At 56.2% G+C, this 26642-nt stretch overlaps 18 protein-coding genes across 18 annotated transcripts; 13 read left to right on the top strand and 5 right to left on the bottom strand.

The window, feature by feature from the left end:
- Positions 1–33: 33 nt before the first annotated feature.
- On the top strand, positions 34–750 carry CCS1 (copper chaperone CCS1; the record flags this gene model as incomplete). Its single annotated transcript, NM_208390.1, has 1 exon — positions 34–750. The coding sequence occupies one exon, from the start codon at positions 34–36 to the stop codon at positions 748–750; it is 717 nt and encodes a 238-aa protein (NP_983037.1).
- Positions 751–759: 9 nt separating this feature from the next.
- AGOS_ABR090W (uncharacterized protein) lies at positions 760–1014 on the bottom strand (the record flags this gene model as incomplete). Its single annotated transcript, NM_208389.1, has 1 exon — positions 760–1014. The coding sequence occupies one exon, from the start codon at positions 1012–1014 to the stop codon at positions 760–762; it is 255 nt and encodes an 84-aa protein (NP_983036.1).
- Positions 1015–1706: 692 nt separating this feature from the next.
- AGOS_ABR089C (C2H2-type zinc finger protein) lies at positions 1707–3422 on the top strand (the record flags this gene model as incomplete). Its single annotated transcript, NM_208388.2, has 1 exon — positions 1707–3422. The coding sequence occupies one exon, from the start codon at positions 1707–1709 to the stop codon at positions 3420–3422; it is 1716 nt and encodes a 571-aa protein (NP_983035.2).
- Positions 3423–3768: 346 nt separating this feature from the next.
- Positions 3769–5367, top strand: ELM1 (serine/threonine protein kinase ELM1; the record flags this gene model as incomplete). The annotated part of the gene is made up of 1 exon (NM_208387.2): positions 3769–5367. One exon carries the CDS (start codon positions 3769–3771, stop codon positions 5365–5367), a length of 1599 nt encoding a protein of 532 aa, NP_983034.2.
- Positions 5368–5872: 505 nt separating this feature from the next.
- MIH1 (putative tyrosine protein phosphatase MIH1) lies at positions 5873–7279 on the top strand (the record flags this gene model as incomplete). Its single annotated transcript, NM_208386.2, has 1 exon — positions 5873–7279. The coding sequence occupies one exon, from the start codon at positions 5873–5875 to the stop codon at positions 7277–7279; it is 1407 nt and encodes a 468-aa protein (NP_983033.2).
- A 104-nt stretch (positions 7280–7383) lies between these two features.
- Positions 7384–7890, bottom strand: IMP2 (endopeptidase catalytic subunit; the record flags this gene model as incomplete). The annotated part of the gene is made up of 1 exon (NM_208385.1): positions 7384–7890. The coding sequence occupies one exon, from the start codon at positions 7888–7890 to the stop codon at positions 7384–7386; it is 507 nt and encodes a 168-aa protein (NP_983032.1).
- A 336-nt stretch (positions 7891–8226) lies between these two features.
- RCH1 (Rch1p) lies at positions 8227–9525 on the top strand (the record flags this gene model as incomplete). Its single annotated transcript, NM_208384.2, has 1 exon — positions 8227–9525. The coding sequence occupies one exon, from the start codon at positions 8227–8229 to the stop codon at positions 9523–9525; it is 1299 nt and encodes a 432-aa protein (NP_983031.2).
- Positions 9526–9615: 90 nt separating this feature from the next.
- ARP9 (Arp9p) lies at positions 9616–11068 on the bottom strand (the record flags this gene model as incomplete). The annotated part of the gene is made up of 2 exons (NM_208383.1): positions 9616–10980; positions 11039–11068. The coding sequence occupies 2 exons, from the start codon at positions 11066–11068 to the stop codon at positions 9616–9618; spliced, it is 1395 nt and encodes a 464-aa protein (NP_983030.1).
- Positions 11069–11402: 334 nt separating this feature from the next.
- On the top strand, positions 11403–12017 carry CSE4 (centromeric DNA-binding histone H3-like protein CSE4; the record flags this gene model as incomplete). Its single annotated transcript, NM_208382.2, has 1 exon — positions 11403–12017. One exon carries the CDS (start codon positions 11403–11405, stop codon positions 12015–12017), a length of 615 nt encoding a protein of 204 aa, NP_983029.2.
- Positions 12018–12136: 119 nt separating this feature from the next.
- HOF1 (formin-binding protein HOF1) lies at positions 12137–14188 on the bottom strand (the record flags this gene model as incomplete). The annotated part of the gene is made up of 1 exon (NM_208381.2): positions 12137–14188. The coding sequence occupies one exon, from the start codon at positions 14186–14188 to the stop codon at positions 12137–12139; it is 2052 nt and encodes a 683-aa protein (NP_983028.2).
- Positions 14189–14788: 600 nt separating this feature from the next.
- Positions 14789–17314, top strand: LPX2 (Lpx2p; the record flags this gene model as incomplete). Its single annotated transcript, NM_208380.1, has 1 exon — positions 14789–17314. One exon carries the CDS (start codon positions 14789–14791, stop codon positions 17312–17314), a length of 2526 nt encoding a protein of 841 aa, NP_983027.1.
- Positions 17315–17747: 433 nt separating this feature from the next.
- SFK1 (Sfk1p) lies at positions 17748–18770 on the bottom strand (the record flags this gene model as incomplete). The annotated part of the gene is made up of 1 exon (NM_208379.2): positions 17748–18770. One exon carries the CDS (start codon positions 18768–18770, stop codon positions 17748–17750), a length of 1023 nt encoding a protein of 340 aa, NP_983026.2.
- Positions 18771–19434: 664 nt separating this feature from the next.
- ASK1 (Ask1p) lies at positions 19435–19980 on the top strand (the record flags this gene model as incomplete). Its single annotated transcript, NM_208378.1, has 1 exon — positions 19435–19980. One exon carries the CDS (start codon positions 19435–19437, stop codon positions 19978–19980), a length of 546 nt encoding a protein of 181 aa, NP_983025.1.
- Positions 19981–20039: 59 nt separating this feature from the next.
- On the top strand, positions 20040–20294 carry MDM35 (Mdm35p; the record flags this gene model as incomplete). The annotated part of the gene is made up of 1 exon (NM_208377.1): positions 20040–20294. The coding sequence occupies one exon, from the start codon at positions 20040–20042 to the stop codon at positions 20292–20294; it is 255 nt and encodes an 84-aa protein (NP_983024.1).
- A 345-nt stretch (positions 20295–20639) lies between these two features.
- DEF1 (DNA damage-responsive RNA polymerase-degradation factor DEF1) lies at positions 20640–22757 on the top strand (the record flags this gene model as incomplete). The annotated part of the gene is made up of 1 exon (NM_208376.2): positions 20640–22757. One exon carries the CDS (start codon positions 20640–20642, stop codon positions 22755–22757), a length of 2118 nt encoding a protein of 705 aa, NP_983023.2.
- Positions 22758–23109: 352 nt separating this feature from the next.
- Positions 23110–23925, top strand: OAR1 (3-oxoacyl-[acyl-carrier-protein] reductase (NADPH); the record flags this gene model as incomplete). The annotated part of the gene is made up of 1 exon (NM_208375.2): positions 23110–23925. One exon carries the CDS (start codon positions 23110–23112, stop codon positions 23923–23925), a length of 816 nt encoding a protein of 271 aa, NP_983022.2.
- A 120-nt stretch (positions 23926–24045) lies between these two features.
- On the top strand, positions 24046–24549 carry TMA19 (Tma19p; the record flags this gene model as incomplete). The annotated part of the gene is made up of 1 exon (NM_208374.2): positions 24046–24549. The coding sequence occupies one exon, from the start codon at positions 24046–24048 to the stop codon at positions 24547–24549; it is 504 nt and encodes a 167-aa protein (NP_983021.2).
- Positions 24550–24761: 212 nt separating this feature from the next.
- FAR8 (Far8p) lies at positions 24762–26453 on the top strand (the record flags this gene model as incomplete). Its single annotated transcript, NM_208373.2, has 1 exon — positions 24762–26453. The coding sequence occupies one exon, from the start codon at positions 24762–24764 to the stop codon at positions 26451–26453; it is 1692 nt and encodes a 563-aa protein (NP_983020.2).
- Positions 26454–26642: the final 189 nt, after the last annotated feature.

Below are 26642 nucleotides of genomic sequence, written 5' to 3'. Positions count from 1 at the left end.
GAAGCCTGGATAGAATTTAACCAATACATAGACATGATCGACCCCTCAGAATCCTTCGAGGCGACCTACGCCGTGCCCATGCACTGCGGGGACTGCACTGGCGAGATTTCTCGCGCTCTGCGAGCGGTGCCCGGCGTGCAGGAGGTGACCCCAGATCTGGAACGCCAGCTCGTCGCTGTCCGCGGCATCGCGCCCCCCAGCTCCATCGTCCAGGCCCTCGCAGCCACGGGCCGCGACGCGATCCTGCGCGGCTCCGGCGAGCCGGACAGCGCCGCCGTGGCCATTCTGGAAAGCGCGTCCGCCGGCGGGCCGCCGGTGCGCGGCCTAGTCCGGGCTGTACAAGTCGCCCCGAACAAAACGCTTTTCGACATCACTCTCAACGGGCTGCCCGGGCCTGCGCAGTACTACGCCTCGATCCGCGCGTCTGGTGATGTGTCCCGCGGCGCGGCGTCCACCGGGCCCGCGTGGCACGTGTTCGAAGACGCCGTCGCGTGCGAGCGCGCCAGCCCGCTCGGCGCTGACCTCTGCGCGGGCTCCGCCCTGTTCGTCGCGCCGCTCGCCGTGCAGGCGCTGATCGGCCGCGGCTTCCTCGTGGGCGCCGACCGCGGCCACGCGCTCGCCGGCGCCGCCGCCGTCGGCGTGCTGGCGCGTAGCGCCGGCGCGTGGCAGAACGACAAGGTCGTCTGCGCGTGCTCCGGCGACACGCTGTGGCAGGAGCGCGGCTCCGCGCGCTCCGCGAACATCGCATGAACGTTTATACTACATACCTGCTACGTCTGCCTCGCGCCCCCCCGCCACGCGCTCCTCCACCGGCGGCGCCCGCGGCGCCTCCAGCTCCACCGCCGGCGGCTCCGCGCTGCCCGACAGCCCCGTCCGCACCGCCAAGAACACCAGCCCTAGCAGCACCAGGTACGCCAGCAGCTTCTTCAGCGGCGTCGTGAGCCCCGCCTGCCGCGTCGCCGGCGTGTTGTATCGCGGCAGCAAGTCCTGCTTCCTCCGTATCCCACCTTGCATCTTGGTGGTGCGCTCGCCCGCTCGCCACGCCGCCGCCCGCCTCTTATCCGCCGCGCGCCGTTACCCGCGCGCCGTTACCCGCCCGTTACCCGCCCGCCCATTACCCGGCTCGCCCGCAGGCACGCTGCAGGGCCCAGCCTTCCCCAGCCAATGACGTGCCATGGCCGCATGGCTTCCATAAGCCCTTCTCCTTGGCTGGGTCAGCTCTCTGACCTGCGTCCCAGGCGCGGCAAGTCCCGCTACAGAACCAGGGCCTGCGTGTGTCCTCCCCTGGGTCTCTGCGCGAAAAGCGTGAGATGCGGGAGATATAGATACAAACAGAATTTCGGAGAAGTAAGGATGGACTAGCTGCACAGCCAAGTTGCGTGCAGGTTAGGTCAGTGGGTCTACCTCGACGGATATAAACTATATAAAGAGCTTCTTCTGGTAACCGCAGTTGTGGCGCTTTTTCTTTTGCAAAAAGTATCGAGCATCCAACGTTGAAGAGTTGAGGTGCGCGCAGAATTGACTCGGAAGAGCTATATTAAACAGTCGCACAGAACTGTTGCACTGCACGTTCGGGAGCAGCAGATAAGGTGAGAACAAAAGCGTCCGGATAGCGAAGCAAGCTATAACGGTATAGAGCAGCCGTACACTAAGTGTGGGCTAAAAAAATAAAAAGGAGAGTAGCAGTAGTGCGGGCACACCACAGCATGACTTCTGCAGAATACACAGCGTATCTTCTTGGCGCTGAGTTAGGGCAGGGCGCGACGGCCATGGGTCTGACAGGGGCGGAGGGGTTGTACTCGAACAATTCGCTGAACATAACGGCGCAGCCGGCAGACAAGGGCATGGTTACGCCGCAGCTGGTGGACACGCCGAACACGCTGAAGAGCAGCAAGACACAGCTGGGCACGCCAACGGCGATGACGGACCTGCTGGCGATGCTGGACGACAACACGGCGTTCTCTGACATGGTGCAGCAGCAGGAGGAGCGGCAGTGGGACCTGGAGCGGCAGCGCAGCAAGTTTGCAGCACAAGCGGCGAGCGCGGTGACCAGCGGGCGCACGACGACGTCGACAGAGCTCTCGCCGCAGATGCTGCTGCAGAGCGAGGTGGGCGGGGACTCGGGGCTGCTGGACATGGTGCACGACGAGCATACGTCGCTGCTGCCGCTGCAGCAGGCGGAGCAGCAGTTCATCAACCCGAACCTGCTGAGCAGTGGCGCAGGCTCGTCGATGTTTGCGGACGACGGCCTCATAGACGAGCCGATTGCGCACGGTAGCGCGTCCCAGCTGATCATCGACGAGATGGCACTGTCGCCGGGGCAACGGCGCCTGAGCGATGTGGTAACGGGTTCAATTCCGCACCAGCAGCACTCGCGAGGGTCCATATCCCACCAGGTCGACTTCTGGAACATGTCGAACGAGCGGCAGTCGATATGCAGCAGCCACAGCGCGACCTATCCACAGCGTAATTCCATTGATTTGATGTCTTTTAAGAAGTCTCCAACGCCGAACATGCTATCGGGCGTATCGGGCGTCAACATCGACAGCACCACGCCTGTTGCCACGTCGGCCACGGGTCATATGACCACCGCGAGCTCGTCGCACAGCAACTCGGCCACTGCCGTCGGCACGGTCGCGCCATCGGTGTTCAAGATCGACAACGAACTAACACAACTACTGAACGAATACAACATTAACTTCAATGCACCCTCGAAAACAGCCTCTACACGGATGCGGGCAGGCTCCCTCAATCCGACCGGCTCGGCAGCACCAACCACCTCGGCCTCAGGCTCTAATATAATATCGTCTGCCATGGCCGCTGCCTCCCGGCGGAGCAACTCGGTCTCGGAACCGCACCGTGTACAAAAGCACCGTGCATCTATGTCTGTCATAGATGGCGCAAATCCAGTGCTGATGGACAAGCTGTATGGGGACGTGAACAAGGTGAAACCTGTTCAATGGGAGAGTGCAGTGATGTCGGACGACGATGACCACGAGGAGCAGCGTCTGTCGGTCGCGCAGCAGCTTGATCCAAAAAGCCTTCCGGGCGCGGGCACATTTATCACACCCGCTGTGCTTGACGGCCTCGACAATACATCCTATGACATGCGTAATCCCTCCTATGTTGTTCCGACGCGGCGCAAACGTGCCAGCGTCTCGAAGGCTTCGCGCGCGAGCAAGAGTTCCTCGCCCCTTGAAGAGGAGGAGAAGCCATTTAAATGCCAAGAATGCACCAAGGCCTTCCGCCGCAGCGAGCACTTGAAGCGCCATATACGCTCTGTGCACTCATCGGATAGGCCGTTTCCGTGCACCTATTGTGATAAGAAGTTCAGCCGCAGCGACAATCTGTCGCAGCATCTCAAGACACATCGCAAGCATGGCGATATAAAAGACACGCCACCAACCACCAAGAAAGGCTGACTTTCACACATCTATGCGAATACCCGATGTTGCATTAAGAGATACATACAGCGCATACAAGCTGACACAACGTCCCGTACGCCAACAGAGGAGATGATAAATACTACATACTCAATATATCAATACCTTCTACTTTTGGTAATCATATATAACTGTTTTCTTTCGCACTGTTCTGGTAACGTTGTCATAGGTTTCCCTGTTGCTGCTAGCTGGCCAGGATTCGCTTAGTGGATGAGGTTCCGGCGCGCAACCAGACAAAAGTTGCGCAGCTTAAGATAGTTTGGACAGGCATAGAGAGCCTGACGACAATAGAAAACCAGTTGCATGGTGCTAGGGCATAGGGAGCATGAAGTCGTACCCTACTATCGTGCAATTCAATGAAGGGAGACACTCTCTCTTGCTGCGCAGCATCTCCAGCCGTAGCAGCTCTCGTTTGACGGACACGGTGTTGGGGAGGAGCGGTTGCGGCGGGGACGCAGTAACATACGCAGCGTTATTTGAGGAGTATAACAAGCTGGTGGAGATGGTTCTGCTGCAAAAGACGACACGGCTGATAGGGGGCCGGGAAAGCGTGCAGGTGAACCAGTATATGCTGGAGGGTCGGTTAGGACGAGGCCGTTTCGGGACTGTCCTGCGGGGGCGACGGGTGGCCGGGTGCCGGCGGGGCCAGCATGATACGGCCGAGGTTGTGGCCTTAAAGTGCATCATGAAGCGTCCAGTATCGTCGCTATTCTCCATGAACCAGATAATGCGGAAGCGTGCGCGGCTGCAGTCGAGCGGTGGCACGCCGCCCGGGACGCTCACCGCAACGCCGGAGCCAACGGACAAGGTTTTCCGGCGCTCTTCGACGAAATCGCTGACGTCCATTCCTGTCGAGTATCTCGACAGCGACTGGATTATGATCGAAATGAACCTGTTACGCATCCGCAAGGAGTGCTTGATCCACGGGCAGCTGCCCCCCCATCCGCATGTCAGCAGGTTACTGGAGATAATTGACTCGCCGAGGTCAGACCGGGTCTGGCTGATCCAAGAGTTTGCATCGCTGGGCGAGCTCCAGTGGGAGCGTGCCTCCAAGCAGCAGGTTCCTGAACAGTGGTGCCAATTCATGAAGCCTTCGGTGACGCGTGCGGAATTCGCGCTAAAGGTGCTACGTGATTTGAGTCTGGGGCTGGCCTTCCTACAGAAACACGGCATAGTGCACCGCGACATCAAGCCATCGAATATACTACTGGACGGTACCCGCGGGACGGCCAAGATCTCAGATTTTGGCTGCTCGATCCTCAAGCCAGACCACCTGCCATGGTGGAAGCATGATCCCGAGAAACAAAGGTGGAGTAGAGCATTTCAAGACGAGGTGTCCAAAATCGTGGGCACGCCAGCCTTCATTCCCCCAGAGCTGTGCGACTTCACCCTCGAAGAGGAAGGCAACTCCCGAAAGAGTCCGTCCGGGCGTCCGGCGGCAGACGACCCCGATCGGGGCTTCAAGGTCGACATCTGGTCGCTCGGCGTGACCATCTACTGCATCCTGGAGAACCGCCTCCCATTCTTCGGCGAAAACGAGTTCGAGACATACCACATGGTGGTCACTGCAGAGCTGTCACCGCTGCCCGAGGACCCCGCGGACCCAGATCTCGAGTGGCTCTACGTCTTTGTCACCCACGGCCTGCTGTGCAAGGACTGGACCCGCCGGCCTACCGCTCAGGAAGTCCTCACGCAGCTGGCCCTGCACTGCGGCGACCACTCCTCCAAGATGAGCAAGGTAAAGAAGAAGTTCTCCACCTGGAAGCGCAAAATCGCGCGTTCTGTCGTGCACAGATCCGCAGGGCAGCAGCCCTCCGAATCCCTCACAGGCACGATTTTCTCGCACTCCTCCTCCTCCTCCTCAAATGTATCCAGTATATTCACTACGGACTCATCGATAGAATTGATAGAATCTCATAGGTAAACGTGCGTCTACATTCACGCATCACGGCAGCTGTTTAAATCCGCATTCCGTCTGACGTTACCATCCCCACACACACCGCAGTTACTACTGCGCTTGTAATCGTCTGTAACGCTTACCCATGTTGATAAATGGATCACCATGCAAATTATAGGTCGAGAGCCCTTTGTTCTGCACGCCGCGCCAGGCGCAGAAGTCGTTACCATTTTACAGTTTTTGATGTTATTTTAGACAACGACATGAAAATGGTTCTCTATTTTGTAAACAAAAAAAAGCCTACTTTCTCTACTTAATAGTGTTTACTCGAGCACCTAGCTATATCGGTGTCGCTTCAGGCCCCGTGAGACCTTAGGCTGTGCAGCGTTTTGACCGCCAAGAGAGTCAGCACAAGACTCAGCAGAGGACGCAGTGCGTGTAGTAGCCAAGTGCCCTATCTGCACGTCGGAACAATCGCAGAATAGCAGGCTTATTTTGCCTACGTCGCAGTTGATCTCGACGTGCACTACATATGCAGGAGGCCGGCGACAGCAAAGGCAGGAGAAGCTCGTTTCATGGCGGATCGAGCTCGTTCCTGAAGAACCTCAACTCGCTCTTAAAGCTCAAGAAAAGCCCGGGACGGCCGGCAGAGGGAGCAGAGCCTGCAAACGAGCCGCATCTCGGGGACAATGCGAAAGAGCGAGACAGAGGGCTATGCACGCGGCCGCCAGGCCCGGTGAGCCGTTGCAGCACGGGGACGGTGTACCGGTCGCCAAGCCACCGGCGGCAGGGCAGTAGCGCTTCTGCCAAGCGCGAATTTAAGCCATCGCACGCTACTGCCGTCCAACATGCCTCGCACTGCTGCAATTGCATGCTGCGCGGTATGCAGCCCCCAGCCGATTCCCCTGCCGAACGCGGCGTCACGCGAGGCGAGGCTTTTGCGAACCCAGTGTGCAGTAGGGGTCTCGAGAGCAAAAGTGTCCCTCCGTACGTCTACGATTCCAGACTTCCAGCCAGTGCTATCCCGTGGCACACGAAGGACTCGTCAACTGACCAACTTCCCCGGATCAGTGTGGACGTATTGGCGGCCATTTTGGATGGCAAATTCTCCTCCCACTACTCTGAGGTTTACATTATCGATTGCCGCTTTGAGTATGAGTTCCAGGCTGGCCATATCAAGAATGCTATAAACGTGTCCAGTCGGCGAGAACTGGAGGCGGAGTTTATCCAGAAACGCATACAGCGCTGCTCCGCAGATCCAGGGCGCCCACCACTGTTGGTGTTCCACTGCGAGTACTCGTCATACAGGGGCCCAATAATAGCGGCACACTTACGGAATTACGACCGCATACTAAACCATGGTCAATACCCTAGGCTGCACTATCCTGACATCGTGGTTCTGGAAGGTGGCTTCAAGTCATTTATAGAAGCCTTCCCAGGGTTCTGTCAGGGTCATTACGTCGGTATGGACTCATATGTGAACCATGAGCTCGAATTGGCCAGATTCAAACGAGATTCCAAGACCATTCTAACAAGACAGAATTCTCAGCATATATTTCAGGAACAGGGCCAAGAGGGAGGACACGGTCTTGCTGGGAGAGCGTACCAGCCAGACCCTGTGGCCACTCTGTTGCCAACAAGACGGCCCAGCTTCTCTTTTGATGCTCCGCCGCAGAGCCCCAGCCTAGTTATCGGCGGGAACAGCGGTAGCAGCGCATGCTCGTGTAGCAGCAGCACCCGTAGCGTGCTTACAGGTAAGATGCTACTGATGCACGATCTTACAACGGATGTGAAGGCCTGCGATAAGGACGACCAGGATGACCAGTTCAGTTTCGACCTTGGCGATGAGCTCGCAATAACAGTGGAGGATCTCTTCTCCTCGCCGGTCGGCAGACGGCTTTTCCCAGAGATCGTCAAGGAGGAGGACAACGACTCTTAAGCCATCCTTCTGCCGCAGTGCAGCACGTTGTTCGACATTATATAATATCTAGTCTTTCAGCTATGTACACGTAGCGGTAGGCTCGCCTACCCCGGCTCCCGCAATCATGAAGCAACAACTGCGCGTCGACCCATGCCCTCGTGCAGGTCTGCGCCCCATCTCGATGGCGGCCATATGACCCGTGTCACCTCGCCTACCACAAGCCCCGTCGAAATCGGCCCGAAGTGATTCGAGTCCACCGACTGCGTGACATTGTCCCCCTCGACCCATATGTGCGACTTTGGCACTTCGCAGGTACTCTTCGGATAAGGATACCGCGTGCGCACCGTATCATACTGCTTACCCTGGATGCGCTTGCAGTATACTTTCTTGGGGTTCATGGGTGAGCGGAAGATCACCACGTCCCCATGATTCAGGTTCCGAATATTAGTCTTTCCAAGCTTCCACACCAAAACCCAGTCCGATGCAACTCCGTCCATTGGATTGAGCGTTGGGCGCATCGAGGGGCCTTCCACCTTCGATATGAATACAACATGGTGTGTCACTGTCATGTACACGGGCAGCCATGTGACGGCAACTAATGAGCACTTGGCAAGCCTACTGGTGAACATCTATTCTGGATGCTCTACTGGCCGTCCCGGTAGCCGAAGAAGACAAAATGGGATCTCCAGAGGTGTCACTGAGTGTCACGCTTGGCCATTCTCATGTCAAGTGTTGTGGTCTTGACAAGCGCACGTGAACTGATTCTATTTCTATCACGTGACAATTTAAAGTGTCAACTCACCGGACCTGTCCCATTCATACTGTCTTATCCTTGTTCGCACAACATCGGGCTGCAGTCTGGGGGTATTTAGGCCGTGTGAATTGTATCACTGGGGGTTTAGAAGGGTCACAAGAGCCGCTCTTAAAGCGACAGGTTCACGAAGTGTCGGTGTGTGCGAAGTGGCATGAGATCGATGCGAAGTTTGGGATCACGGATCTGGGAACATCGTGTAACACAGTTGATCGTGGGCCAATGGTTTTATATCGGATTAGCCGTGGCGGTGGTGCTGGCATACTACTTTCCGAATGTGGGTAGACATGGCGGTGTTATAAGTGGAGAATACACAATAGGATACGGAGTCGTCGCTCTAATATTCCTGCAAAACGGGCTATCTATCTCGACCAAGGACCTAAAGGTGAATATATTCAACTGGCGCGCGCACCTGGTAGTGCAGGTGCTGAGCTTTCTGGTCACCAGTGCGATTACATACGGGTTGTGTTGCTGGATCAAGAGCAGCAACGACCCTCGGATCGATGACTGGGTACTGGTGGGTGTGCTAATGACCTCAACGCTTCCTACTACAGTTGCTTCCAATGTTGTGATGACGACTAATGCGGGAGGCAATCATATTCTAGCGCTGGCGGAGGTAGTAATTGGAAACGTCCTGGGAGCGTTTCTGTCCCCCCTCGTGGCCCAGATGTACATGAGCACAGGGCCGATGAAGTACGGCAATCCCGCGAGTGGCTCCTCGGTAAAGGCACTATACGGCCAAGTACTGAAACAACTTTCGCTGGTTGTGTTTCTGCCGCTGATAGTGGGACAAGTATTACGAAATGTGTTTCCGAAGCAAGTTAAGTGGACCCTAGAGACATTGCGCCTACGTTTTCTCGGATCGGTATGTTTACTGTTCATTACATGGTCTGCCTTCTCCACCGCTTTCTACCAGAAGGCATTTGAAACGGTAAGTCGCATATGCATTATCTTCCTAGTCTTTTTTAATATTGGAATGTACCTTTTCCACACGATGACAAGCTTCGCCGTATGCAGATCTCCAGTTATTAAGCGGGGGTTTGCCACAAGGCCCGGTCCAGATTCAAGCGTACTGTACACCGCCTCTTACAGGATTATCCAGCCATTTTATTTTAACCGGCTAGATACTGTGGCGGTGATGTTCTGTGCGCCTGCGAAGACCGCCACCTTAGGCGTGCCTCTAGTCGCCGCACAATATGGTAGTGACTCACCGAATCTCGGTAAACTCCTAGTGCCCGTTGTGATATACCAGTTTGAACAGATCGTTGTCGCAGCCTGGCTGGTTCCGCTGCTCAGAGCATGGTGTAGAAAGGCTAAGCCAAAGCCCGACCTCGACCAAACTTACCATGACAATATATCACGCCCAACTACAACGACCGGACAAGGGATACAGACTGATATGACACACTATTTGGATGAGGAACCCGTAAAGCCAAGTAATTACATACATTAAATGGTTATCTCTTTCTCTCAATAGTTGGCTCGTTAGCTGCATACATATTTAGCGTAGTTTTATCTCACATTTGGCAATAATACTGACGCACTAGAAGCACACATCCCAGATAATCGCTGGCCCTTTTTCGTCGTACTTGTCTCGTGTCATGAAGAAAGAGTCATTTGAATGGCCAAATACCTGCTTGGAGACTATTTGGGCGCCCAGGAACGCTACTTCACCGTAACCGTGCTTCTTCCACTCGGTGAAATAGTCAGGGAACTTCGGAGACTTTATTATCGTAGGGCTCTGTAGGTACTCCAAGGAAGTTAAGAAGCCACCAGACACGCTTGCACTGCCTATATACTTGTTCTTCCGCTGCTTCGGCATACTTGCCATCATGTCCTGTTCGCGCTGGTGCTTCTCCCCCTCTGGCTCAAGCACGAGGTTATCTTCGCAGAGCTGCGTCAGGAGTGCTTCTCTGAACCCAGTGATCTCGGAAGTAGCCCCAGCTATGAGTATGTTTTCCCAAATGGCCCTGTTTTTGGGTATCTCGTCGATCTGTGCAAGAACCATACCGCACGCCTGGGAAATCCCTTTCAGCAGGTCGTCGCACCCCTGGAACCGCTGCTTGCCCACATTAATCTGCTTGCCGGTACGGTCAGCAAAGACGTTGGTTTCCAGTTGGCTGTTTGACACCTGTTCTTTATTCTTGTTCCTCTCCCGCTCCTCTAGGATCTCCCGGGTGTCCCGGCCAGATGTCACAATGGCCGCAACATCCAGCGTGCCCTCGTCATTATCCTCCCCATCGGCTGCGTCGTCGTCGAAGTTGAACCGGGACTGGTCCTTCGCGTCTTTCGACAGCACCTCAAAAATGGGCGACTTCTTCAAGTCCTCTATCTGTTCCGGGCTCCAGCCTGGCAGAAGCGTCGCCAGTTTGGCATTAATGTCGTCGCCGCCAATCGGCGCGCTGTATGCCATGTAGTCCAGCGGTACATAGTCCACAATCGGCACGATGTCCGTGTGTGTGGCCCCGATGTCGATCACAAGGCAGTTCTGGATCGACCCAAACGCATAGCTGATGGAGAGCGCCGCCGGAACCACCATGAAATGGTTCAGCCGCATCTCCTCAAACACGTACTGCGTGATGAGCTCCTGCTCCCGCTGCGACCACGAGTAGTGCGTCAGCAGCAGCATCGGGATGTTGGACGCGTGCGCCTCCCACGTGTCCGGGTGCTCCGCGATCCAGTGGCTGAGAATCGACTTGTAGATGAGCTTCAGGAAGTACAACAGCCCATCTAGGTCCGCTATCCGCCCGTCGACAATCGGATACACCACCTCCGCGCTCTCAAAACTCGTCAGTTGGCCCTCCTCGTCCCTGTATACCCGTGTGGGTACCTCCCAGCTCGGAGGAACAAACGTTTCTTCTCCGATTCCAAATTGTACCAGTGTCGTTCTTGACCTGGGGTATATCAGCTGTATTCGCCTGTTAGTAAGAGCCTCCACAGAGCAAACTAATCACCTATTTGCATACAAAGTAGCTATCCTGTCTCAACGGTGCCATAGCGACTGATCAGTTCTATATCTTTAACCTATCTATTCAATCTTGCGCCTTCAGAGTTGTGTAGCAGGAGAATTTTCAAAACCTAGCGCACGCTAGGACTCGTCATTCGTAACCGCAGTTCATGCCGTGTAGTTCAAGGCCATTGATGCGAGTGGTATGAACGGGTGCTTGGCTTGGCATTCCAGATAGAACAGGCTACACCAGAACCTTTCTGGCTTCTTCGCAACCTACTTGTATTTCGTGTACAGCCATTATTGGCATCGGGGGACTCATCTCGCGTAGTTATTTCTTTACATCCCCAAGGCGTAGATCTATACCCGTAGAGCAGGCCAATATGGAACAGAGCATGTCAAGCGAGCAGGCTGAGCGGGTGGCCGGGCGGGTGGAGCAGCTTGGAGGGTTCCAGAACAACGAGTCAATCAACCAGCGGGCGCTGCTGCTGCTGCAGCGCAACCGGCAGCGGCGACAGCTGCTACAGAGACAGGAAGACCGCACACGGTACATACCGGACGACGCGAAACGACGGGTGGTGGAGAGAGTTGCGGAGCCGGCGGCTGCGGAATCGCGTGCGGACGGCGCGCGCGAGGAGGAGCGGGCCGCGCGTCCCGCGCGGCCACGGGAAACGCGTCGGATAGCCAAGAAGCCGCAGCGATACCGGCCCAGCGACGTGGCGCTCCAGGAGATCCGCAGGTACCAGCGGTCGACGGAGCTGCTGATTTCGCGAATGCCGTTTGCGCGGCTGGTGAAGGAGGTGACGGACCAGTTCACGACCGTCGACCAGCAGATGCGATGGCAGTCGATGGCCATCCTTGCGCTGCAAGAGGCGAGCGAAGCGTACATCGTGGGTCTCCTGGAACACACGAACCTGCTGGCGCTGCATGCGAAGCGTGTGACGGTGATGCGGAAGGATATGCAGCTAGCGCGGCGGATCCGCGGCCAGTTTATATAGGCTACTGGTAGTAATGATGATAATAATTATAGAACACGACGTTACAACGTCCTAATATGTAATAGTCCTTTGCGGTGGCCAGGCGCCACGCTTTGTTACAGTTTTGATTGGTCTTCGCTTCAGGAGAGCAGTTCCACGTAGTTCATCGGAATGAGCCCCTGCTTGCCGTTCCCATTGTGGACTTCCCCGATATACCAGTCGGTGTTCAGCTTTTCAGTGAGCAGCAAGTGGTCCCCCATCTCGAAGTACAGAATGTCATTGTCGTTAGGCTCCGTGAAGCTGTAGATAGCGCGCGCGTAGCCGATAACACGGCGACCCTTGCTGGTGACCTTGGGCCACTCCATCGCAACGCTTTTGGTGCGCTGGAATGGAATGAATTGAGGCTGGCGATTGATGGTTCGAGAGCTCTCAAAGTCATCGCTGTGTGCGGATCTGCCTGCGTGGGACGACCTGTCATCTCTACCATTACGTTTACGCATCTCATCCTCTTCGAGCGCACGTAGAGCCCCCTCAACGTCCGATCCAAGCGACTTGCGATGGTGCGACCGCGAGCGGGTCGGTGTCACGCCACTCATTTCCGTGCGTTGGCCGAGTATACGGTCCTCATCAGATGAATGGCGCGAATCTGCCTCCCTAGGCCTAGAGTAATCACGAGATTTGCGTCTATTCCTTGAGTTCCAAGACTTTGCCAGCCGCTGGGAGTCATCGATACTGCTTGCGTACGAGGAGATGGACGTTACCATCGAGTCCGCACTCGTGGCCATGCTTCTGGCTGTAGTGTCGGTGGGGTTCGAATTAGAAGACGAGGATCCCGCTGAAAGAGGGCCAGTATTGAAACGGCCCTCGCGATGCTGTAGCTGCTGCTCACGAACAGCCCTACGTATCTCAGTATTCTGTGTCTGCTGCTGCTGTTGCAGGTAACCTTTCATCGCGGCACTCTGGGGCGTGTGGTCGGCATAATCAATTGGGTGCCTGTCAAGATAACTTGGTTCGGTAGGGCTTCTCGAGGCGGCCGACATGATGGGTCGGCCATGCATCGAAGACCGCTTCACAGACGACACACGCGATTGTATTGAATAATCAGCCAGATCATTCGAGATGCAGGAGATGCGGTTGTCGCACATCTTGGCTGGTTGACCATACATTATATCATCGTCCAGCACAATTACCGAGGAATTATCGCTTCCGGGGTCCCGGCAGAACTCATTGGAAGGCATCCGCTGGCTGGCTGGCCGATTGCGCGATAACTTGGATGAAAGAATGCGCATGTTTTCGGTGTGTTTGTCGACCGGCGTAGCCACAGAAGCAGATTTGTTAAACGTGGCTTCTACCGACTTCGACTTTATCCGGCCTGTGCCGTGATTGTAGGCAAACGAATGGATATCTTGCTGTGCGGTGAACCCACTCAGCATGTTGGTCATCTTGTCCATTGATATCTGCTCATGAATAGCACAGTCTGTGCTGAATGTGACAAACTCCTGAAGCTTAGTCTTCGTCATCTGGATACGCGACTCTTCCAAAAGCTGCAAATCCATACTTAGAGGACCCCACTCTTGCAGCCAGTGCCGCTTGGCGCTCTTGTACTCCTGCCCCAGCACGTCGATCTTGCGGTGGAGTTCGTCCACAATGGCGCTCCATTTATTCAGCTGACGCTCGTTTGCAGTCATCTCGCGCCCACTCACGACGTTGATCTGGTTCAATTGGATCTCGCGGAGCTCCGCCTTCGCCTTCTCCAGTTTGTCCAACAGTTCATCATACATCTGCCGCTTCTGCAGCTTGTCTTGGCGCAGCTGCCGGATCTTACCCTCCAGTGTCTTGTAGCGCGCCTGGCCGTCGCTCACAAACTCCTTCAGCGAAAGGTAATTCTCGCGGTAGATCTGCTCTGCCTGTTTCGAGTGGCTCTGGGCCAGTTTGCTCTGCTCCGCCCGGCAGAGCTCCGCACACTTCTGCATGTTCCCGTAGTCCGGAGTGGACTCCAGCTGCTGCTCCAGGCGGTTCGCGATCGCACCCAGCTTGCGCGAGTAGTCCTTCTCCAGCTTGCTGCGCTCCTCGAAGAAGGTCACCATGTTCTTGCACGCATCCAGCCCCTGCGCCACATGTCGCAACAAGATCCGCACCCCCTCCTCTTGATCGTCCCAGAAGTTTAGCTGGTAATTGTAGTTCTGTGCCATGCTCCTTTACCACCCAGCTGTCTTTTCCTCGCGCCCGCCTATGCGTACTTTATTGATGCCGCTTATATCCTGCCTTGTTCTGAACCAGCAATTCCCCCTCAGGTAGAAGAAAGAAGCTTACCTGTTCCTTTAATGACGGCCTAATCAAGGCCACTTAGATCTCGCGCATCTAACCACTGTCGGTATACTCATCTCCTCGAGGCCCGCTCCGTGTTTACTAACACTCGCATTAGGTAGTCTATCAATACCGGTGCGGGGCACTATGCCCGCTTTTAGAAGTATATCACGTGATGATACACGTCCCGCGTGATATTACGTCTCTTATGTCATCGCATCCTCGAGCCTGCCTGTCGCTCGGACTCGAGAATTGCTCCAAGAGGTAGGGGTGCTGGACGTCCACAAAAGGTCACGTGGATCCTCCATCCGGAGGTCACGTGGATCTGACATCAGGGGTAGCTTGCGATGTGCCAGAGCAAACGATGGTGATCGCCCTTGTTAAAGGGGCAATCCAGCAGCAACGCATAAGTCCGGCATTTTGTTACTTCTTCCTACTTCTTCTCTTGAGAACTGTCCAGGCTCAGAGACATCACGTCAATCGATATGTCCCTTGTGTCTGCAGCAGTCGGAGATGAGCGCGGAAGCGGTGGTCAACCGCACAAGAAATCGGTATACAAGCCCAACGGACAGCCGCTCTCGAAGGAGGCGTTGTACAGGGCGCAGTTGAAGTATGGGACGTACAAGTCGCCAGCACGGGGCGGGAACCTCGGGGTGCAGGACTCTAAGACGGCGTCGGACAAGGCAGCAACGACTGCCAATTCGAACAAGAAGGCAGTGGAGGCGTACAAGCGGATGTTTGTAGACTCCAACGCCTCGAAGGCGGCCTCCCGGGCCGGGCAGCAGCCGGCGCCGGCGTCGTCTGCGGTGGAGCCTGCCAAGCAGGACACGTCGCCCGCGGCTGCGCGCGCTGCGAGTGGTGGGCAGGGCTTGCGCGGGCCGACAAACCCGAAGGCACCCGCACTGGACATCTCGAAGGTGCTTGAGGGGGCAGAGCGTGCTGCTTCCAAGCGGATCCAGGAGCGGATCAACCCGGAGAAGGTGAACTTCACCTATGGTTTGCGCACGGGCCCAGTCGAGAGTAGGAGCTCTTCGGAACGGACCTTCTCGATCAACAATGATCTAGCGTTGAAGACCAAGGGGGACTATCTCCGCGAAATTGATGGCGAGACAGACCCTGATCCAACCAAGCTTGCCAACTACGCGTCGAGCGCAGCAATCAAGAGCTATGATGCGAACAACCCCATGGACCGTGAAGTTATCGAGCGCCACGCCCGTGACACTGAAATGTTCAAGCACTTGAGTTCCCAGCAGGTGCTGGCCAAGGCCAGGGCGAACGCGGACGCTACTATTAGCAAGCTCGACAGAGAAGCGAAGGAGAAGTTGATCTTCAGTAATGAAGGTTACAACAAGGCTGCCATCGAGATTGCGAAGAAAAACCACGCTGAGCGCCAACGCTTGACCGGAGGTAAAGTAAACCTAGGAGGTGGATTGTGGGTGTACCCAGAGGAGGTTGAACAGGTTGCTCAGGGGCTTGTGAATCCTGTTTTGAGTGACGTGGACAGACGCGCTTCCGAACAGAGGGAGGTTGACGCGGAAATTGCTAAGCGCCAGGCCCAATACGAAGCAGATTTGGCCGAGTGGCAGGCAATTCAGAGAGAGAAGGCCGAGAATGATGCTCTTGAGCAGAGCCAAGCGGTGGACAGACGCGAGATCGAGCTGTACGACACCGAGGAGACTCTTCAGAAGAAGACGGTAGAATTGGCTCAGGAGCATGCTGTCATTATTGAGGGCAAGAAGCTAGAACTCAATGAACTAAAGCGGCAGCATGCTGCGTTGTTGCAACAGAGCACTGCTCTTTATGAACAAGAGCGTGCTCACATCGACGCAGAGCTTTCTAAGCAACGGCAAGAGAATGCTGTGTCGTTGGAATTGGCGCGTGAAGAAGAAGAGAAAGCTCTGGAGCCAGTTATCGGAGAATTGTGTGAGACAGAAGAGGAACACGCACGTTTGGTCGAGGAGCGCGCGAAGCTGGAGACCTCTCTTTCTACAGTCTTGAGTGAACTAGATGAATACAAGAAAACTGTTTTGGAGCTTGAAAGTCAACTTCTGTCTACCACTGCGAGCCTTGAGGAACAGCAGAAGGGGTTGCGCGCCCTAATTTCCTCCGAAAAAGAGCTCGAAGATGACATCAACAACAACCTCTCCACGTTAGTCATTAGTTCACGTGAAGAAGCTTCTTCTACTGCAAGGGAGCTCCAGGTAAAGGAGCATGAAGCCGAGGCTGTGATCAAAGAGCATAAGGCTGATCTCGCAAGATCCCAGCAGCTTCTGGAAGAGGAAAAGCAGATCTTGATGCAGACGGTTGATGAGCTAAACAAGTTAAAGGAGCAGGCGAAGGTCGAAGAACCACACATCAGGCCTGCAGTTACCCTTTCCGTCACTGAAAGTACCATCCAGCAAAGCACCTCTTCGCAGCCGGCTTCTGTGGTGCAGCGAGCTCCTATGCACCAGGTCGGTCAGCAGCCTCAGAACGTCTCCGCGGGAGAATCGACTGTTCACCAGACTGTTTCAACCCATCCCTCCGGTATAGTCCAGGGATCATCTTCAGTGAGTCAGCCTCATGCTATCCACAAGCCAAGCTCCCCAATGGATGAGTTCTACTCCAAAGGCGCGCAGCAACCTGAACATTTAGCGAAGCTAACAAAGTCCTCCGGAGACAAGCCCTCGTTGAAACAAAGAAAGGTCAATGGACCGGCCTATGTTGCCTCGTCACCTTCAAAAAAGGACTCCGCGCTGGGCCGTTTCTTCCACAAGTTAATACCATCTAAAAAGTCTTCTGGGAAGGGTCAACACGGAGTAGCAAGAAGCTCTACTGTTCCATCGCGTAAGATGCAGACCGGGCAGCGGCCCGTCCAGCCTGCCACCACCTCGAATCAATCTGTGCCAAGACACCTCGCACGGGAGGTTGAAGAGGATGTTGACGCAGAAGATGTAAGGGATTTGCTGGAAACTCAGCGCGCGAGTGGCGGCAAAATAAGAAAGGGAAGCCTTTTCAAGGAAGTGTTCTGATTGTACTGCCAAAGTAAGAGAAGAGTACTCTCGTGTTATCTTTTAATTCAACTATTTTTCCTTCTCATGACGGTTTTAATTCTAGTTAAAAAAGAATCATACTACTTTGTTCGTTTTCCAATATAGCCGATATCGAGTCATTCTCCGAGGGACCTGTTTTGCACGAAGCTAGCTACTGGTAAGGGACAACTAATCCTGCGAATCCTACCGGGCCAGTAACAGCTGCTCCAGCCCGACTCTCAAGGACTGTATAGACAACGTTGTATAACTAAGGTAATTAATAAACGATAATTAATCTGGGAGCTTGAGCGCGTTAGCGCAGCCCACATTAATTGCAATTGCTTTATATGTCTGGTCTAAGACTGATCATTTCAAGCTATACAAGCGACGCTACGGTTTAATCAAGATACTTAGTCATTAGTGTCAGATACTTTTATGTTACAATATCAACCGGGGTGTTTCCGCGATAGTCTTGGCCCGCATCGTGCCCGACCCGTTCCACATGGAGCTTCGCTTCGCCGAGCACTAGCTGGTCATATTTGTAATAACCAGAGAAGTTGGTTATTTGGTGGAAGTACTTCGACTCCTTGTACCTACTGCCCATGTAGAAGTCAACCGACACGATGACATAGTAGGCGCACAGCCAGAATGCCAGCACCCACTCGAACGATGCACTGATGGATGGGTTTTTCACAGCCCCAAAGCATATGGCCCAAGCAGCTGCCAGAAATAGCCAAACCATTTTCACCGTCCCGCTAACAGTAAGCTTGTTCCACACGTGACCGTGCCGAGAAGAAGCGGAACCAACATGGGCAGCAGAGCCGGCCAATGGGTGCAACCGTGCGTAGTGGCGACCCATGCTCAGGTACTCAATTGCAGCGCACAGAATTGAGAAGTACATCATCGAGACGAATACGCCGACCATTGACAGGTGCACCTTGTGGAATTTCGCCGTGGAGAAGATCGCGCACATCAGAATGGCAAGCTCGCCGATCAACCCTAAGACAAAGGATGCAAAAATCAGGTTGCGCTCGTGCTTCGTGTAGTAGGGAGGCATCAAAAAGCGGCTGCTCGAAAGCAGCTCCGCGTACCGCACGCGCATAGACAGCTCGCTCCCCATGTAGCTGCTGCTCGAGACCGGCTCGACGTCCGCCGGCAGCCGCTGCCGCGCCAGCCACGGCAGCGGCCAGTGCCCAGAGCGCTGGAAAAACTCGCACGCGACCATGATGCAGTACCACAGCCCCTGCCACGCTACGCACGTCACAAACAGTGGCTGCAGGTTGGTCGCGCCGATGTCGCTAATATATACTGGGAACTGGTCCCCGTCCATGAACCAGTATATCGGGTGCCCCTGCACCGACCAGCACACGAGCATGGCAATTAGCATGCCGCACCAGGGGATCACCGCGATCCATGGCACCAGGAAGAAATAATTGCCGGGCGGTGGAAACCCCATCTTAGTTACTATTGCTCTAGGTCGATATATCGGTACTTGGGTTTTCGCGCAACCGGGCCCGCTCGTTTTTATAAGAAGCCGACTGCCGGCAGTTCCGCGGTGAACAACACATTCCGGGCGCTGCTAACAGCAATTCAAATGCCTGCGCTCCTGTTCAACTGCTTACATTTTTCTTTTTTCGCTTATTAAGATAACGTTCGCCAAGCCTTCGCGGTTATGCTGCTCGACTGTTTCAGGGTCCAGGGCTGTCGATGACCCTCGAAATCGGTGGCTGGCCGTAAATGACGTTTGCATTTGCGAACTCTTTCGTCACAAAACACGGATCACGTGCCAGAGCGACGGGACGGCGGCCGGAGACGGCAGTGCAGTCGCATTCCGGTATGCGGCGGTTCGGTGGTAGAGGACGCCGGGACCGGGGTCCGTCCGCGCGCGCGTCTGCGCGTGGCGGTACGCGGAGCAGCAATCACGTGCTCGGAACTGGCCGCAAGGCACGGAGGCGGAACTGGTAATATCCGGCGGAACTGGTCGCAAGGCACGCAATCGCAAACAGTCACGTGCGCCGGAACTGCAGGCACGGGGCCGGATGTGGCACGTGACCGCAGGTGCGGGTAACGGCGCGGGCTGCATATAGCGCCCGCGCGCGGCCCGCGAACGCGTCACAACCATGGCACGCCAGCCCCCCGCCCCCGAGCCCACGCTCGAGCAGCTGGACCAGGAAATCACGCTGCAGCTGCAGAAGATCGATGCCAACCTCAGCGCGTGCTTCAGCAAGATCACCAAGGACATCATCCCTGCGGTTGCGCGGTACGGCGCCGTGTGCGACGACGCGCTGAGCGCCTGCAGCTGGCTGCGCGAGCTGTTCCAGAAGAGCTCGGACATCCAGCTCGCGACGGAGCCGGCCGCGCCCGCGCCTGCGGCCGAGTCGCTGTTCCCACAGGCGCCGGCGCCGCGCGCGCCCGAGGTCACGACCGAGGGTCACGTGCTCGCGGTGCCCGTGTCCAGCGATGACGAGCCCGACGACGGCAGCACGCTGCAGCGCCAGCACAAACGGCGCAAGCTCTCGCTGCAGCTGCAGCAGCGCTACGGCTCGTCGTCGTCGTCGTCGTTTGTCTCGCGCTCGCCCACGCTGCGCACGCGCCCGGCCTCGTCTCCGCTGCGCGCGCCGGACGACCCAGACCCCCCCGCGGTCCTGCGCTTCGCCGCGCGGTAGTCACCCGCGACGAGGTCTTCAGTTCCGCGCGCATCCCCATTGCTGCCCGCAACTCACCAATGGGAAACGCCATGTCCGCCAGCTTCGCGCCTGAGTGCACGCCGCTCAAGGAGACCTACGATCAATGCTTTAACACCTGGTACTCTGAGAAGTTTCTCCGCGGCCGCTCCACGGAGAACGAGTGCACCGAGTCCTGGTACGCCTACATGCACTGCGTCGAGGCCCACCTGGTCAAGCAGGGCATCAAGCCGGCGCTGGACGAAGCGCGCAAGGAGGCGCCGTTCGAGGATGAAGGCCAAACGCGCAGCCAGTGATACATACTGTATAGTCTAATGTAACTGCTACGTCCCGCGGCCGGGTAGCTGCCCGTTCGCCGTGACGCAGCCCAAACCCTCCAAAGCTGATTCGGTGAAAATTTTGCCACCAGAGAACATTTCACGGTACAAGCGAGTCTTGCATTAGCATAGTTCAGCAAAAGGCAGTTCAGAGGTGAGCCGCTGTAGGGATAGGAACAGGCAGGACGTACGCTAGATCCGCACATATAAACTGGGAGTGCCAGCTTTGGACAATTCGAGACGCAGCGAGACTAGAGCACAGTTGCAGATATATCGAGCCGCGCCGTAGCAGAGCACAGATCGGCGGACAGGGCAATATACAGAATGTCACAGCAGTATAGCAGAAGAGGTGGCGGTAAAGCCAAGCGGACGCAGGTGGACGCGGAGAAGAAGTTCAAGCTTGATACGCTGACAGAGCTGTTCCCAGACTGGACGAACGAGGACCTGATCGACCTGGTCCATGAGTTCGAGGACTTGGAAACGATTATAGACAAGATCACCACGGGGGCGGTAACGAAATGGGACGAGGTGAAAAAGCCGTCGAAAAAAGATAGACAGCAGAAGGAGCCGGCGGGCGACGTGGAACATATACATGCGGGATCCGCTGCCGCGGCGTTCGGGGCCTCCGCGCAGGCCCAGGGCGCGCCGGCGTCGCTACAACGGTCGCATCATTCTGCAGGTCATCAGAACAACGCTAAGCCGTATCAGAGACAGAGCAAATACAGCAACAGCCCTCGGCAAGGCAAACAGCAGCATCAGAGAAAAGAGAAGGTGGCGAAGGAGAACCTGAAGCCTGCCGGCCAGCCGGCCAAGTCGACGGCGTCCAGCACTTCCTGGGCCGCCATGTTATCAAAGAAAGAGGACTCTAAGTTACAGGCGCCAGAGCAGCAACTTGAAGAACAGCCGCAGGCCCAGTCACAGGCCCAACAGACGGAGGAACCAGTAGCGAAAGAATCTCAGACCGAGAAGAAGGTGGGACCACAGCCTGTAGCCGCACCTCTGCATGAAGAGCAGGATTCAAAGCCTAAGAAGATGACCTGGGCTGCAATTGCCTCTAAACCACCGAAACATGCGGAAAATGCATCCAAAAAGCCGCAAGAGATTCTACAGAATGTCCAGGACTTGAAGAAAGAGATTAATAAAATCGCCACAGAGGACACTGCCGTGGAGCACTCGGAAACAACAGTTACGCACTCGGAAGTGGGCGTAAATGCCCAAGCTGAACATGAGTCTTTCCCTATCGAGGATGGCGCCAGGAGTGTTGGTGCCGATGATACCTACTATGCAGAAAACGTGGATGCCACGAACGAGGACGCAGCTGCAACTGTGAACGGCAATGCCCCAGCGGCCTCGGAAGAGGCAGCTGCCCAAGAAGACGCGTCTAACGCGAATGCTAACGTTCCAGTTTCTCTACCGGCCGAAGCTAACCACCAGGCTTCCCAGCAAGTTTCTTTTGGCTCAGAGGAGAAGCAGCAGACTCCTCAGCAACCTTCCCAGCAGGGCGGTATGCACGCTGGGCAGCATGTTGTCTCGCAGGTGCCTCAAAGTGCTCAGCATAGCTCACAGGCCGCCGCACAGACGTCCCAGCAGGTAGCTTCTCAGGCTCCTCAGCAACAGACGCCGCAGCAGGCCTACTACCAAGACACTTACACACAACAACTACCTCAGCAACAAGCTCAGGCTGCCCAAGCCCAACAATACTACATGAACCAGTACCAGTTCCCCGGATACTCTTACCCGGGCATGTTTGACTCACAATCTGCTTATCCTGTTTATAACCATCAGCAGTTTGCCGTTCCACAGCAGGGCCAACCAACAGCTCAGAGCAGCCAGAATAGCCAACAGGCCCAGTCGCAGTCGCAGCAGCAGCAGCAGCAGCAACAACAGCAACAACAACAGCAGCAGCAGCAGCAGCAGCAACAACAACAGCAGCAGCAGCAGTATGGTATCCCACCCGGCTATGTCCAGGCTGGCGAGCTCGCCGCTCAATCCCCTGCTTCTACGCATACACAGCCTCAGCAGCAGCCACAGTACGGCGGTTACGGCATGCCTTACTACTTCTACCAGCAGTCCTTCCCATACGCCCAACCGCAGTATGGCATGGCTGGTCAATATCCATACCAGGTCCCTAAGGCTGCTTACAACTACTACCAGCCTCAGCAAATGAGCCAGGCTGGCAACCAGGCCACTCACCAGTCCCAGTCTTCCCAGAACGACGACTCCTCTTCAGCGTCCGCTGCCAATCCTCAACAGGGCCAGCAGGGTGGTGCAAACAGCCAGCAACAGTCCCAGGCTGCCGCAGCGCAGGCCCAGGCTGCCGCTCAGGCCCAGTTCCAGCAGTACTACCAATTCCAGCAGCAGGCGGCGGCAAACCAGCAGGGCATGCCATACGGGTACTCCGGATACGACTACACCTCTCAAACTTCGAGAGGATTTTACTAAGGAAGTACTCGAGACATGTCTTGTCGTAGAACTTCCGCCATCAAGGACTTGCATCTAATAATTTCTGAATTATTATTTCTGGATACATGTTTTATTAACGTTTATATTACAACGATTTGAGAAGCGCCTACCACCACTATGCCATCGTACATCCCGTGCTCCTTGTAGTAAGAGCCGTTCACAGCGCCGCAGCCCTGTACGTCGGAATCCGCCGCTGAAACCGCCGCTACCCATATCAAAGTATGTCTCTATGTGTAAGTAGAAGTCACTCCAGTACAACGGCCATGCGCGGATCACGTGCTAAAGTTACCGCGTCCTTTTTCCGCCACGCTACCGTGCGCCACCATCCAAGATGCACAGCCTGGCCGTCGCAGTGGTGACCGGCGGTACCCGGGGCATTGGGTACCAAGTCGTACAGCGCACGCTGGCAGAGGGGCTCTCCTGCGTGTTTGTGGGCTCGTCCGAGGCCTCCGTCGCGACCGCGTTCGACCAGCTCGGATGCACGCCGCTCCGCGAGCACCAGTTCGTGCGCGGCGTCGCGCTGGACCTAGCGACCTGGCCCGCGTGGCCCGCCCAGGCCTCGTTCCCCTGTTGGGAGCGCTCCGCCGCGGGCAGCGCGCAGCGCGCCGCCGCGCTGCTGGACCTCGCGCCGGGCGGGCCGCGCCGCGCGCGCTACCATTACGACCTGCTTGTCAACTGCGCCGGCGTCTCGCAGGCGTCGCTGGCCGCACACACCTCCGCCGACGCCGCCGCCCGCCTCCTCCACGTCAACCTGGGCTCCCTCGTGTCCCTGTGCCAGCTCTCCGTGCGCCCCATGCTGCGCGCGCGCCGCGTCGCCCACGCGCGCCCCACAATCGTCAATGTCGCGTCTGTCCTGGGCTGCGCGCACGCACAGCCGCCGCCCGGCACAGCCGTCTACGCCGCATCCAAGAGCGCGGTCATCCAGTACTCACGTGCCCTCGCCGCTGAGCTCGAGCGGACCGGCATCGCCTGCCATGCCGTCGCCCCGGGCCTTGTGCCCGACACGGACATGATCGCAGCTCTGCCACCCGACGCCCGCGCTCGCCTAGCCGCTGCATTCCCTGAAGCCCCCACCACTCCGAGGGCTGTCTGCGACCACATCTGGCGCCTCTATCGCCAGCCATCGCCGCGCGCACCGGGGCCGTGAGTTTCTTTTTATGCCACGTTCCTGCTCCCACGATGAGTGAAAAATTTTCAAGCATAGTATATATGGGTCCAAGCGGCCCTTCCCGCTGCCTCCTGCCCCGGACTCGTCATCTCTGCAGCTATGATCATTTTCAAGGACCTAATCTCTGGCGACGAACTGCTATCCGACGCTTACGATGTTAAGCTAGTCGACGGCGTCATCTACGAGGCCGACTGTGCCATGGTCAAGGTCGGCGCTGACAACGTCGACATCGGCGCCAACCCTTCCGCTGAGGGCGGCGACGAGGACGTCGATGACGGCACGGAGACTGTCAACAACGTTGTGCACTCCTTCCGTCTACAGCAGACCGCGTTCGACAAGAAGTCGTTCTTGACCTACATCAAGGGCTACATGAAGGAGATCAAGAACCGCCTGCAGGAGACCAACCCAGACGAGATTGCGATCTTCGAGAAGGGTGCCCAGGTTTACGTCAAGAAGGTCATTGGCTCGTTCAAGGACTGGGAGTTCTTCACTGGTGAGTCCATGGACCCTGAGGGTATGCTGGTTTTGATGAACTACCGCGAGGACGGTGTGACGCCTTTCGTGGCCATCTGGAAGCACGGTGTCAAGGAGGAGAAGATCTGAGCGCTCCATGTGTAACTACTTAGCGAACGGTACATACTCTTACATTTAATCACCTCATCGGCGCTGCGTGGTGCAGTGGTGGCTTAAAATTTTTGGGGTCACGATCCCCTGTTCACTCGTAGCTGTTCGCACACCGGGACACGAGCTGCCGCCGGGACGAGGACTAAGCGGGCGATCGAGATCAGCGCGATAGCACGGCAGCGCATTGTGTGATGAATCAGCAGTCGACAGGGTCGCTCTCTGCGCAGTACACGCTTCCGGGCGTGATGCACTACCTGCAAACAGAGTTCACCAAGAACGAGAGAGATCGGATCAATTGGGAGCTGGAGCGGTGCGAGATGAAGGCGCGCATAGCGCAGCTGGAGGGCGAGAATCGCGATCTGCGCCGCGAGCTTGTGCGCTGCGCCCAGGGGCACGAGCGGCCGGAGGAGGTGCAGCCGGTGGAGCCATCGCTGTTGAAGGCGAAGCTGTCGGTGCAGGAGAACGTTAAGGAGATCGTGTACCTGCTGAAGAGCCCGCAAGTGACGGACCAATTGGACGCGTGGAACGAGAAGGGCTCGTCGGTGCACCTGCTGGAGACGATGAACCTACACGTCAAAAAGGCGGCCCACGGTGCGCCGCTCACGTCGGGCGGCACGTCGCCGACGTCTGCGGAGCTGGAGCTGGGGCAACCCGTTGCGGCGGGGCTGCCCGGGAGCCGCGGGTACGAGTCCGACCAGGATACCGTGATTCTGGAGGAACCGCCGGTGCGGGTGCCGCCGTCCTCCAAGCAGCGAGGACTGGCTGCCCCCCCGCTGACCCCGCGGGACACCCCGAGCATGTCGCTCGAGGGCGCGACGGGGCCGTTATCCAACACGTCGGTGATCCAGCCAGTAGCAGGGGACTCCGCTCCCGTTGCCGTGGAGAAACTGACTCTGCATCAAAAGAATCTGCTGACTCTTACAGAAACTGGGCATCTGAAGCACTGGCAGATCAACCTCAACTTGGAACTAACAGACAGCCTAACACAGGTTTCTTTTGAGGGCCTGGGTCCGCACGTCCTGGGTCTTTTCTGGTGGGATAGCAAGACGTTTATGACCCTTGACACCAACGGGCTTAAGGTCTGGTCTGTGGAGCTTCCGGAGCCGGTAATGCTCTGGGAGTGTTTCCAGGACCTCCCCTTTGAAACCGTAGACATGGTAGACTTCAAGAACAAGTGGCTTGTGCTCAAAGTCGCGGAGAAGATTTTGATATGGAAGATCTGCACCACGGGAGAGCAGCATACCCTACAGATGAGCAATGACTACGAAATATGGCTGCATAATCAGGACCCGACCTTTTTCATCCTCGGGCTCACAGAGGAATCCCTCCTCGTTCTGTATCTGGATCCATGCCAACTGGCGGTGTACAACTTCCAGGGCAAGATCCTACAGCAAGTGGATCTCAGCCACCTTGTGAAAGACTTGAAACCCCGGGGCAAAAACACCACACGGCTCGTTCTCAACAAGAAAACATCCAAACTGCTAGTTCAGGTTAACAAACAGATCCTCATCTACTCTTTCGACCAGAAAAAGATCGTCGCTAGCTTTGAACTCGGAAACGCGCCTAGTCACATCATCTTCAAATTCAATTCAGAAAGTATTATCCTAGGGTACCTAGATGGAACCATTGAAGTCAGAAACTTAAACAACTTCGAGACGGCTGTCAAGAGGTACAACCACTTCGAGTCTGTTCAATCGGCACACGAGCAGCCGCAGCAGTCGGGGTTCCAGAAGTCCCCCAATACAGACGCCCAGATTGATGCCCTCCTTGACCGCAATCTTACAAGCATGGACATTGCGGTAATCGATGGCGTACCTGTCGTTGTATCGGGTGGTACAGATGGATATATCCGTCTGGAGAGTGTCTGGGCCATATCCTACTAGTTAGGACTCAAGTTCTGGGCTGGTTCCTCCATGTGTTTATAAACTATAGATACGGCGTACAAGCCTCAGGAATCTAAAATAGCATTCAGCTGGCCGAATTCACTCAGCACCAGCGGCAGTCTGCATCATCCCGGGCTATCAACGAATAAACTATGCTCAATATTGCCTGAGAGAACGTGGCACAGTGAA

The sequence above is a fragment of the Eremothecium gossypii genome, chromosome II (assembly GCF_000091025.4).
Source record: "Eremothecium gossypii ATCC 10895 chromosome II, complete sequence".
In the NCBI taxonomy this organism is placed as follows: Eukaryota; Fungi; Ascomycota; class Saccharomycetes; order Saccharomycetales; family Saccharomycetaceae; genus Eremothecium; species Eremothecium gossypii.
This window is presented reverse-complemented; position numbering and strand designations above follow the sequence as displayed.